Source organism: Habropoda laboriosa, unplaced genomic scaffold, assembly GCF_001263275.1.
Source record: "Habropoda laboriosa isolate 0110345459 unplaced genomic scaffold, ASM126327v1 scaffold89, whole genome shotgun sequence".
NCBI classification, from domain to species: domain Eukaryota; kingdom Metazoa; phylum Arthropoda; class Insecta; order Hymenoptera; family Apidae; genus Habropoda; species Habropoda laboriosa.
Genome location: NW_017100263.1, coordinates 1,433,775 through 1,445,137, shown reverse-complemented (window position 1 = coordinate 1,445,137; position 11,363 = coordinate 1,433,775). Strand labels below are relative to the sequence as shown.

The 11,363-nt window shown below is 35.8% G+C and overlaps 1 protein-coding gene across 1 annotated transcript; it reads left to right on the top strand.

Annotated features, from left to right (window-relative positions):
- Window positions 1-985: 985 nt before the first annotated feature.
- On the top strand, window positions 986-7,391 carry LOC108573068. Its single transcript, XM_017935431.1, has 2 exons — window positions 986-1,053; window positions 1,935-7,391. The coding sequence occupies exon 2, from the start codon at window positions 1,965-1,967 to the stop codon at window positions 7,389-7,391; it is 5,427 nt and encodes a 1,808-aa protein (XP_017790920.1). The 5' UTR covers window positions 986-1,053; window positions 1,935-1,964.
- The last annotated feature ends 3,972 nt before the right edge of the window (window positions 7,392-11,363 follow it).

Sequence of the window (11,363 nt, the reverse complement as noted above, 5' to 3'; positions counted from 1 at the left end):
AGAATTGTATATTTCATAAAAATTATTCAAATAATATAAAGTAAAATTTATCGAATGACAACATTTTTGTGAAAGTTGGTAAACAAACATTTAAAATATTTTTCAAAATATTTTTTATTTTAGAACAATTAGTAAAATACAAAGTAAAGTTTTTGATAAATTCACTATCTTAGGTTGTTTTACACTGTGTATTGAGACACATAGCTGTCAAAGTAAAGGAAATATTAACACATTTCAATAAATTTAATTATGATATACATATTTAATGTATTTACACTAATGAGTTAAGTTAGAATTGTGATAATTTTTCATAAAATCGAAGGTACATATGTACGTTTTATTAGTAATCTATCTATCCAATGTGTTCCTTCGATTAAACGTAAAGTACAATTGCAGGATTCAAGAGAAAACCTATTGATAAAATTTTATAAAAAATTCGTCTTACACCAGCTTTTTTAGTCGACAATTTAATAAAGATTGCAATAGTATTATTAATATTTAAATATTTGTGACGGAACAAGTTGAGTTTCAACTGAAATGTGACGCTCCAGATGGCTGGGTCAGGTTAAGAGTCAGAGTGGGGATATCATAGGCACTGCATTAGGCGTATATGAATACGTCCACGAGAGATGCTGTCGTTTCGTGTTTCGAGTTTTTGCACAACAACCGTGAGCCAGGCAACAACATACTCGCGTTCAAGTTGGATCACGTTTTGCAAAGAAGATTTGAAGTTCCGTACTAATTATCACAGAACTGAATTACTACAGACTCTCTTTCTTTCAATGGTTCTGGCCTAACCTCTTCTACAGCAGACTACAGTGGAACATGACGAAAGGTGGCATCACTGAAGACGTGTTGGAAGCACGGATGGAGCCGTGCTCATTGATATGACGCCATTTTACTAACCTTTTCGGCGCGGATCACGACGATCTACTTAAGGTGCTCCACTTCGTACCGTTTCAAGAACGTCCAATTCTATCATTTACGTTTTACGAGCCGTGTACACTTTTTTGTAATTACAAGCAATCCGTTCAAGCCGGAATTTACCGGAAGGTACGCAACCCTCGTTGCACTGGGATCATCCTTGTATGCAACAAAAGCTTACAGCAATACTTTCTTGCTGAAACTTGTTACCACGGTGTCTTAGCCCTGTGTACACATTCATTCGTCTTATTTTAACACTAATTACGTCGTAGTAAACTGTTTTTGTGGGAACTTTGGGGCTGAATCATTGTGTTACCAGTGTTACCATCACTGGTAGTGGTCACAGCGAAGGGCTTTTTGCATGTCGCATCATGTACTCAGTTTTATAATACCCCTGTCAGAGGTATTATATTAATTGCTTGTTACCTAATCGAGTGTAGTTTAAACTTAAAGTTTAATCTTCTGTGAACTATTGTCAATACAATATATAATGTTTTTAATTGATATACGAGTTGTCTTTTAAGACAAACTAAAATGTTTATGCCCTTAAAGTTACTCTAGTATTTTGAAACTTGTATAGACTACAATTTTAAACATTTCTTACTGTGATATTCTTAAATAAGTCTAGAGTTGTTAATAAGTTGAATGTAACAGGTGGCTTTGTACATATATCAATTATAGTATCAATTGTAACATCAATGATAATTAATTTTGGTATAGTAGCCTGGTTTACATTGCATCTAACTTTCTTTAAGTTAACATGTATGATGACCTGAATATTTGATCCAATTCTCTATTAATATTATTATTTTTCTTAAGTACTTACGATTATCAATATTATTTATACATAACAGTATATGAAGTAACTATTCTACAATTATGTAGTTGTTCTTTATTGATTTGATATTTTTTCTATAATGGCTGTTACGTAATATTTATTTGATTAATGCTCTAATATAAATGTTCCTTTCTGTTTATTTTTATATTTACATATATTTTATATATTGTAGGTAATACCACTGTAGCCAAGCAGTGCTATTATGGAAGATGAAGATGGTGAAAGTAAAGTTATGGATATGTGGAACAATTTGGAAAAGCAACAACTTAAAGATATTTCTATCGGAAATTCATTGAAGTCTTCAGTTGACAACACATACAGTGACATACTAGAAGAAAAACAACTACTGCGGTATAATTCTATTACAACCAAAGAGTCTCCAAGCAAAAATAATAGTACAGGATCAAAAATTGTGTTTAAAGGTTTTAAGAAACGTATTTTGGCACAAGCTCAAGGAACACAAACAAATACACCAAAAAGTGTAGTACAAGAACAACAATCACAACAGTCCAATGCATCGCCAAAAAGTAGCAAAGAAAAAAGGGCAGAAATCAAGAGGGGAAAAATAACGGAATATGCACAATATTTGGGTCTTCAACCTTCATCGAAAAATAAGTGTTCAAAGTGTCAATCATCATCAAATTTGTGTTCTACATTGAAACAAAGTTCGTGCACTTGTAATTCCATAATGACACCAATGCCCAGTACATCAGAATCATCTACAGTGCCACATTCTCCAAATTTTAAAATTACAAGAAAAGTTTATCTGTGTGCAGCGTGTGGTACTTATTTTGAAAATTGGAATTTATTTTTACATATGAGAGATATACATAAGCGTCACATATGCCTATTTTGTCTTGGAATGTTTGGTCAAGCAGAAAGGTTATCACATCATTTAATAAAGAAACACAGTGTTCCAGAAATGGCGTTTACATCTGTAGAAGATTTCTATGGTGCTTTTAAAGGATCATGTTACTTAGTTTGCTGCACATGTGAGAAAGTTTTTTCAGAAACAGATAATTTTTACAACCACTTTTGTTCACCCACATCTAAGCAAGATGTTACTGCATCTATATGCACCTTGTGTAGACAAACAGGATCACATGCAAGTACATGCAGTTTAGCTATTGAAACAAGTAAAGAAACAACTTCTACTTTACCACATACTGCACAAGCAGGAATAATATCATCACATGTGCTCGACAAAACTGTAAATAGTGAAAACAAAATTGTTTCAAGGAAACCAGTAAAAAATAATAGGTCTAAAAATATGGAAGATGGTGTATCGAATCAACAAAAAATGAGTATTCATACAAAAAAAGCCAACAATAAAGTTGTATCTCAGCCAAATGAAAGCCAAGTTTTTGATGAAAAATTAAACAGAGATGAAAATTGTCAAAATGAAATTTCTCACAACATAGGTAAAGATACAGTTTCAGAGACAATAATGGAAGTCTCAAAGTACATTGAAGATTCTTGTGAAGAAAAAGAAGAACCAAGTGAAAACAAGGTTTGTCAAAATAATTTGGAATTAAAATCAAGTGATACACCGAGCCATAATATGCCATATGATAGTGTAACAGAAACAATTATGAAGGTGTCACAATGTACAAATAATGTAGAAAATTTTGATGATACAATTAAGGGGTATGTAAGTGTAGTTGAAACGTCAAGTATGTCTGATAATCCGGAATTGAATTCCAATGAAATGGTCAAACCTGATACAGAAACTTTAAATTTAATTGAAGAAACTAATACTAGGACAGATGACCTTAACTCTGTAAATCACAAAACAGAAAAGAATATAGATAAAGAGAAAACAGTAGATACTGTATTGGAAGAAAAAGACTCTCATTCTCACATATCTGAAAGTCCTGAAAGTGCTCATAGTCCTATTAGTCGATCATTATTTAGTCCCCAACATGAATCACATGTATCCGATTTACAGTCCAAAGAAACACCTTGTGAAAATGAAAACAAAGAAAATCTTGATGTACCTAATGAATCTCAGTCTTCTGTATCATATAATACCAGTGAAACTTCTGATAGAAGTTTAGTCATAAAAATATGCACCAATAGGAATTCTCAGTTTTCTGTTGCAACTAATAATGACAATGTAGAAAATAATGATGTTAGCAAGAAATCGGAAGAAAACAACAATGCGGAAAGTTCGTTAACAGAAGAGAAAGAACCTAATATTTTTAAAAATGAGAAAGATAGTAACAGTTCTCAAGTGAATGACGGAGACAGTGATTCTGATAGTTTCAAACTAGCAGTGGTAGACAGTAACACTGAAGAAATTGAGGAAGTTGAGGAAACTGATGAAACTAAAGCAGAGACAAAAATTGATACTGAATCAAATGAAAACATTGAAAACAATGAAAATCAGATTGAAATTATGGATGAAAACGAAAGTAACGTAGATACAGATGGAAAACAAGACGAAGAAACAAAAGATGACAGTCAAAACCAAATAGAGAGCACTGTACAGCCTCAAATTCAACCAAACGATGGAATCATGTTGGCTGGGGAGGATGTTCCTTGTATTGATCTTAATGTGGACGGTATTTTAGATAGCATAGAAATAGAAGATCTGTTGAAACGTTGTATAGCAGCAGCTAGTCCTTTCTGTGTTTATTGTAATCATGCACGTCATATAGCAGTTAATGGCAAACAATTAGGATTACATATGCTTGCAGAACACAAATTTCAACCTCAACATCCTGCCATAATTATCCAAGCAGACCAATTTATCGCAAGAGTGAAAAAATCTCTCGATGAGCTAGGCTCCCACTTCTTTAATTTAGATTCTTACAGTAGCACAAATGGTACATATAATGTTCCAAATGCAAGAACATACGAGTGCTTTCATTGTAGATTTCACTCTGCCATACACAAGGAACTTTATCTGCATAATCGAAAAATGCATCAAAAGACAATCTTAATCTGTATAATGTGTAAGTCCACTTTTTATAGTTATAGCGAATTGCTTTGTCACTTATGTCCTGGAACGTACTCTCCAAATATTAACGTCAAGTACAGGTGTTGTCTTTGTCCTATGGCAAACCTTCCATCAGCATTTAGATTAATGGTTCATTTACGTAAGAGACACCACGCATGCGATGTGTGCTTGGAATCCACTGGAAATCAGCAACGTCTTTCGAATCATGTTTGGAAACATAAGCTTCATCATTTATGCTATAGATGTGGCATTGCATACAGGAACAAACCAGACATCACGAAACATTTGTTTTGGAAGCATGGAACAGAAAGTGTACTGTGTAAAAAGTGTTTACAGAAAAAGTGGCCACATATTTATCACTTTTGTATACCACCCACGGCTTTCGTTTGCGAGGAATGTGGTTCTAGTTTTTCACGTGCTGTTGCTTTGAAAGTACATAAAAGGTTACATTCCGGAGATCATCCGTATGCTTGTAGCGAATGCTCCGAGCGTTTCATTTCTCGAAAATTATTAACAAAGCACGAAAACGCTCATAAGGAACCGCCACCTGTTAACACGAACTTGACGGATATGACGAGTCAACAACCGGCGATCGATGAAGAAAACTCGGAGAAAGAAAAGATGATTGTAACAGATGGCAACACGACTGCTTCCGAGTCACTGAAAGAAACTAAAGAACCTGTGAAAAAGGTTGTTGATGTTTATGATTTGCCACCATTGAATTTATCTTCTGAAAGTGACACAGACTCCGAGGACGAGAAGCCGCAGACTAAGGAAGCGGAAAGCACCGAGAAAGTTGTACCAACCGAAGAAAATGCAACGTCTCTTGAGGATCAGTTGAAACCTGTTGCTTCCGAGCCGGCTGCAGACAGCATAGTGGAGGTTGAACAGAACGAAGAAGAGAAGGAACAAGGGGCACAAATTATGGATGGCATCTGGGATAATTTTAAATCGTACACAGCTAGTTTAGAAATGAAAGATTCAACTAATACTCTTGCAATTAAAGAATCAGAGCCAGAAACCGACGTGGCATTCTTAAGAAGCATAGTGTTAGCTGACCATGATTATTGTGTCGTATGGACGGACAAAGAGAAGGATAAAAAATCAGAGTCAAAAGTGAACGATAAGGAAGAAGCAAATTCGAGTGGGGACCAAAATGATTTAAACAAACCACAGAAAAGTCCGCTTGACGGTAACGCGATTCAAAACAACACCACCACCACCGAGGATGATCCAAACAAGAAAAAAGTGAAAAGTCCGAAGAAAAAGAAACAGGGCGGAAATTCATCGTCGAGTGATTCTTCCAGTGATAGCGATTCGAGTAGTTGTTCTTGCGGAACAAACTGCAGCTGCAGCAGTTCTTCGTCCGGTAGTTCTTCCAGTTCTAGCAGTAGTTCTGACTCGGATAGCTCTACCTCGGAAGGTTCTCCGAAAAAGCAGTCGAACCGTAAAGAACGGAAAAAAGAAAAGGAAAGCATGCAAGAGCCAGAGAGTGGATGCGGCGAGCTTGAAAATAAAGAAATTTCGCCAGAAATGGAGAACGGGGCGTCCGCGGTTCCAGCAGAACCAGTTTGTACACCGCAGCTTTTGCTGAGGGAATCCGACTTGGAAACGGAAGAAACGGAAACGGACGAGGATTTCTACGATGAACATCCGCAGCAGCTTGCGAATAAGTTGCTCGCGGATAAACGAAATCAATTAATGCTTCTGGCGGCTGTGGCACCAGCATCTGCAGAGTCAACGATGACATTGAATAACGGCTTAACGGACACGGACACCGTGGTACCCTCACCAGACCCGATGCCTGCCATTGCGGAGGAGGATCAATCACATCAGAAAAGGAAAGTAAAATCGAAGAAACGAAAGAAAGGGGAAAGGACGAAGCAGCGTAACATGACGCCAGCCGTCGAGTCCATTAAACTAAACATTCCTAAAGCGTTTTACCAAAAGAACCCGGCTTATTCAAGTTCGTCGCCAGTGTTAGTCCAATCGAGCATGGCACTCACAGTGGCGAATGTGTCTGCGAACGATGTACACACCATGAACACACCAATTGAATCGCAGGCAATGGGAATAACAGGTGGTCAAAATATCGGTGGTAGTGGCTCGGAGACAGAGATCAAGAGGTCGTCGAAGCGAAAGAGAGTACCGAAACGATTCTACGGAGATTCTAGCGACGACGAGGTGGAGAAGCAGCCAACGGTAAAATGGAGGAAAGTAGACACACCTTCGTTCACGACAGTGCCGAGCATGAAACCGTTACCACCGAGATTGTCTTTCGGCGGGAAGAACATAGGCTACAGGCCGATGGAGAGTCAATCGGAGAATCTAGGAATTGCTACGGCATCCGCAACCGAGTCGGAAGAACCGGCCGAAAGTAGCAGTGATTCCAGTGATTCTGAAGTAGAAGCTAGTGAACAGATGCAGACGCATTTGACGGGAAGTAATGTACCAGCGCCAGAACGACCGGTTAATTTATATTGCTACTGTCAATGTCCGTACGACGAGGTATCTGAAATGATAGCCTGCGACGCGGAGGATTGTCGTATTGAATGGTTTCACTTCGAATGTGTCGGCATCATGGTACCTCCGAAGGGCAAGTGGTATTGTCCGGACTGTCGAAAGAAACACGGTATCGTGCAAAACAGCGACGATTACTTTGACTGATAGCAGCGGATGGCGTTTGCATGTTGAAATTGCTATCTAAACATTTTTGAAAATGCCCGTTCAATTCTCTCTCTCTCTCTCTCTCATTCTCTTTCACTCACTGTAATTCTCACACTCTGTCACTCTCGAAACTTTTTAAGCAACTTATTGACAAGGTTCGAATCGTTTGTTGCTTGAAAATTTTACATTGAACGTATTTGACGGTATGATAAATTCCAGGCAGACCTGAAATCGTATAGACATAGCAATTTTGTAAAAGCCTTAAAATTAAATACCGTCTGATACATCGTCGAAATATTGAATTAAAATGTTAAATGTGTTTCTATACGAACGAATAGTTGTAGCAATTACGTTAACTCTATGAGGAAAACTATGTTTCAAGTAAGATAGAACAATAATCATGGATGCACTATTCTACGTCCAATGATAAAAAAAATTGTACTTTAGATTGTGTCATATTTTGTTACCCATTACTTTAAAAAAGGGTTTTTTAAATAGATTATAGCTTGAGAAGCATTAAACATTTTCTTATTTTACGGGTACCGCAAAATAAAGATATGTATCTACATTAAAATCAACGAATTAGGAATCTTGTTACATTTTTCAAACATAAATCACAAATTATAAATAGTGTTTTTTATTTTCTATTCTACTTTTCTTAAAGACGTTGGAGAAGGTTAAACAAATTAATAATGATCTTGACATTTCCGTGTTATAACGATTGTAACTTTTCCATTCTTTCAAAGTTGAAACATTGTTTTCATGTTGCAAATTTCCAAGCTTCTTAAATTCATTGATACTATTAAGTTTTATATGATTTTTTTAAGTGATTGTCATTATTGGTTCAAATTATTTTGAACATGTGTTAAACGTTTCGAATTGCTTTAAATATTGTTTGGAATTGGAAATTTAATTATTTTAATGAGTCTGGAACATTTTGCGGTGTTAAAATTATTGTTCGAGTAGCTAAACATTCCTCTTTAATTCTATCATTAATTTACATTATGTATTATAGTTAACATCAATAGCTTGCTATGATTTTTTAAGTATGTACAAATATAATCTTAGCGAGGATTTGATATTTCGGTACTTCGATATTGTTTTACACGTTCTTATCACTTTCAAGTAACTGAGAGAGAAATTCGAATTTTTCGAAATAAATACTTGCATACTACAATTTTTCTAAAAATTTGCAAATACTTCGCGTATTACAGTACCTTTTACGTTATAGATACTTTTCGACGACATTTGAGCACAAATAGCTAGAAAGCTCATAAAAGGAGGAGAGAATTGAACGGTCACCGCTGCTCCCAGCGTTTTCTTTTTTTCTTCTTGGTAAACAAACGAATCGTACATTGTTCCACGTTGATATTTTTCTTAAGCCAATACAATAATGATACAGAATGTTTGTACATAAATGTAAATACGTCTTAGAGTTTATAATAATGAAGTAAGGTTTTTGTGTACATTTGTTTGTACTTCTTTTAAACGACGAAAAGTGCGCGATGTATAAATTGATTAATGTAGTCGGTAGGCAAATATAGCGTTCTAGAGTGAAATTCTAGGCTACGTCGTAGAGCGAAAATTCTTCAAGCCTAGCACGAGAGGGGAGGGCTGTGTTTCTATCTAATTCGTAATCGTGATATCGCGGCTGATATGACTGTCGGCACTGCTGGCGGTGTCTGTGCCCCCTTTGGATGATCGCACTCATTTGACAACCACCATTCTACTGTGCAGAACTGGAAAGACTGCGGTTCTTTATAGTTCATAGTGTAATAGAACTATCTTCTCTGACACAATCGTAAAGATAGGGCACACGTATTTTTCTTATTTGCCAAAACGGTCACGCTGCAAGTAGGATCGTATAGCATCGCGTGACGAACAGTGGGATAGAGCAATTTCAAAGCATTGGGTCTTCGAACGTATCAACCTCGAATACGGAGATCCTACGACTATGTCAACGTGTGCCGCGAAAAATCTTAAGGTGGTGGCTTTGGGAGCGTCAAAGGCGCAGTCAAGCGAAGCAAGTGGAATACTCTTGCCTCTGTGTCCTCCAGCTAGCAGTTTCTTCTAGCTTTGCACGGTATTGTGCTGGAAGTATGTTCAGCGGGACGGCACAGTAGCAGGAGGCGTACTTTGCTCGCCTTGTCTGTCTCTTCCGTCACGCGGTGCTATATGATCCGGTTTGTGATATTATTGTGTTGGTCATTAATGACTATGCGTACATTATTTCTACGATTGTGTCCGATAAGGTGGGTCTATGGGAATATAACCCAATCAGACCCGCATTTCTTCCACTGGACGACTTTCCAGCTCTGCACAGTATTTTTAATCGTGTCGAGAAACGTGTAACATTTTACAAGCTTTACGTTATTCTCATTGTTTAAAGCGCAATTTTGTTTCTTACTTTCCTTTTCTTATTTTTTATCGCTTGAACTTTCAAAATTTTTATAATTATACGCGTTAAAGCTCTCGTTACTCTTTTTCATTCCTTCCTTTTTCTTTTTTTTTCTTTTTTTTTTATTAACGAGTTATAGAAAGCGAAGCTTCATCGTAGAATTTCCTGTTTTCTTTTTTGCTTTACGTTTTAGAGTAATCGACGAGTTTACGAGCGGATCTTTTATCGTTATCTAGTCTAGTTCTTATTTGTTCTTCGTAACAATTCTTCTGCTGCTAAACACTTCCTGGATGATTGTACAGTTGTATCACTTTATCGACATTATTTATCAGACTTTGTACCACGTGCTTGAACTTTATTTGAACTGTTTCCGGTTTATCGAAGTCAAATAATGAAATGCAAGCATAATACTTTGCGAGCAAAATAAATTGGCATACCGCATATAATATCCAATCGAAGTTACACACAGAGAGAATTCTTGTTTAATTTTCGAAGCGCATCGGACTGTTGAGTTCATACAAATATTTTATTCTGCATACATGATTGGTCGGAATGTTTGCCAAAAGTAAGAAAATCGAACGTAACAAAAAATGAACGAGTGCCGATCAGAGTTCAAGGAGAAAAAGAAAAAGGGTCGTAGCCCTTTTTGTGAATTGAACTCATCTTTGTCCCAGACGATTTGAGTGTTAATAAAAATTTCATAATCAAAACTGTCGATTGCTGAAACGTTGATTTTCTTTTTAACGCTTTAAGCAAGGAACATGGATAAATACGTTAGTGTTGGTACATGTTTAATAGAACTTGCAATACATTGTAATGATAATAATATTAATATGTTAATAATAATCGACGTTAACGTGCCAGCAATGCAAGTAATGACACAGATTAATTAATCATCGTCAGCCCTCATTTCCTCCAGCAATTCAATACCCATGATGTTCGCGGCGAAATCTTTGTAAGATATCCTCTGTATTATAAAATAATAATACATTACTTTCGGCGAGCGTAAACGATTATTTTTCTTCTTCACCGTTAGTAGTACTTATCTATTCGATACTTTAATATTTCATTGGTTATATCAGCTCCTATTTCTAAGGTGTTCATAGACATATACTATTTGAGGACTGTACTTATTTAGTACTTTTACACATAATGTTTTTAATGGGAATTCTTATATTAACAAATTTCAAAACTAAATACTTTAGAATATCTGTAATCTAAAGTTGAACATTAAGTAAATTTTGTATTCAGAAATTTAAGCATAAAAGAAACAGAAAGAACGAGAAAGTTGATTCACAAAATAAATATTACGGATATGTAATTAATGTATTACAATTCAATACTACTACTTTCACGTCGTCGTTAAGTTTCTTTGAAATATTTTCCATCACCACAGAATGCTTTATAACCCTAAATTTGTGTTGATACGAGGTCCATTGACTTTGTATATTCACAAATTTCTTTTTAATAAACAAAATTTAATATCAAGGGTTATCTGTTTCTATCAAGAATTCATATTATTACAATTATATTAATACTTTCTTTTTTTTCTTTAATGAAAACCCATATTGAAA

Bases quoted from the DNA above. Each gene is read 5' to 3' on its own strand.
- LOC108573068 (XM_017935431.1), top strand. From the start codon at position 1,965: ATGGAAGATGAAGATGGTGAAAGTAAAGTTATGGATATGTGGAACAAT.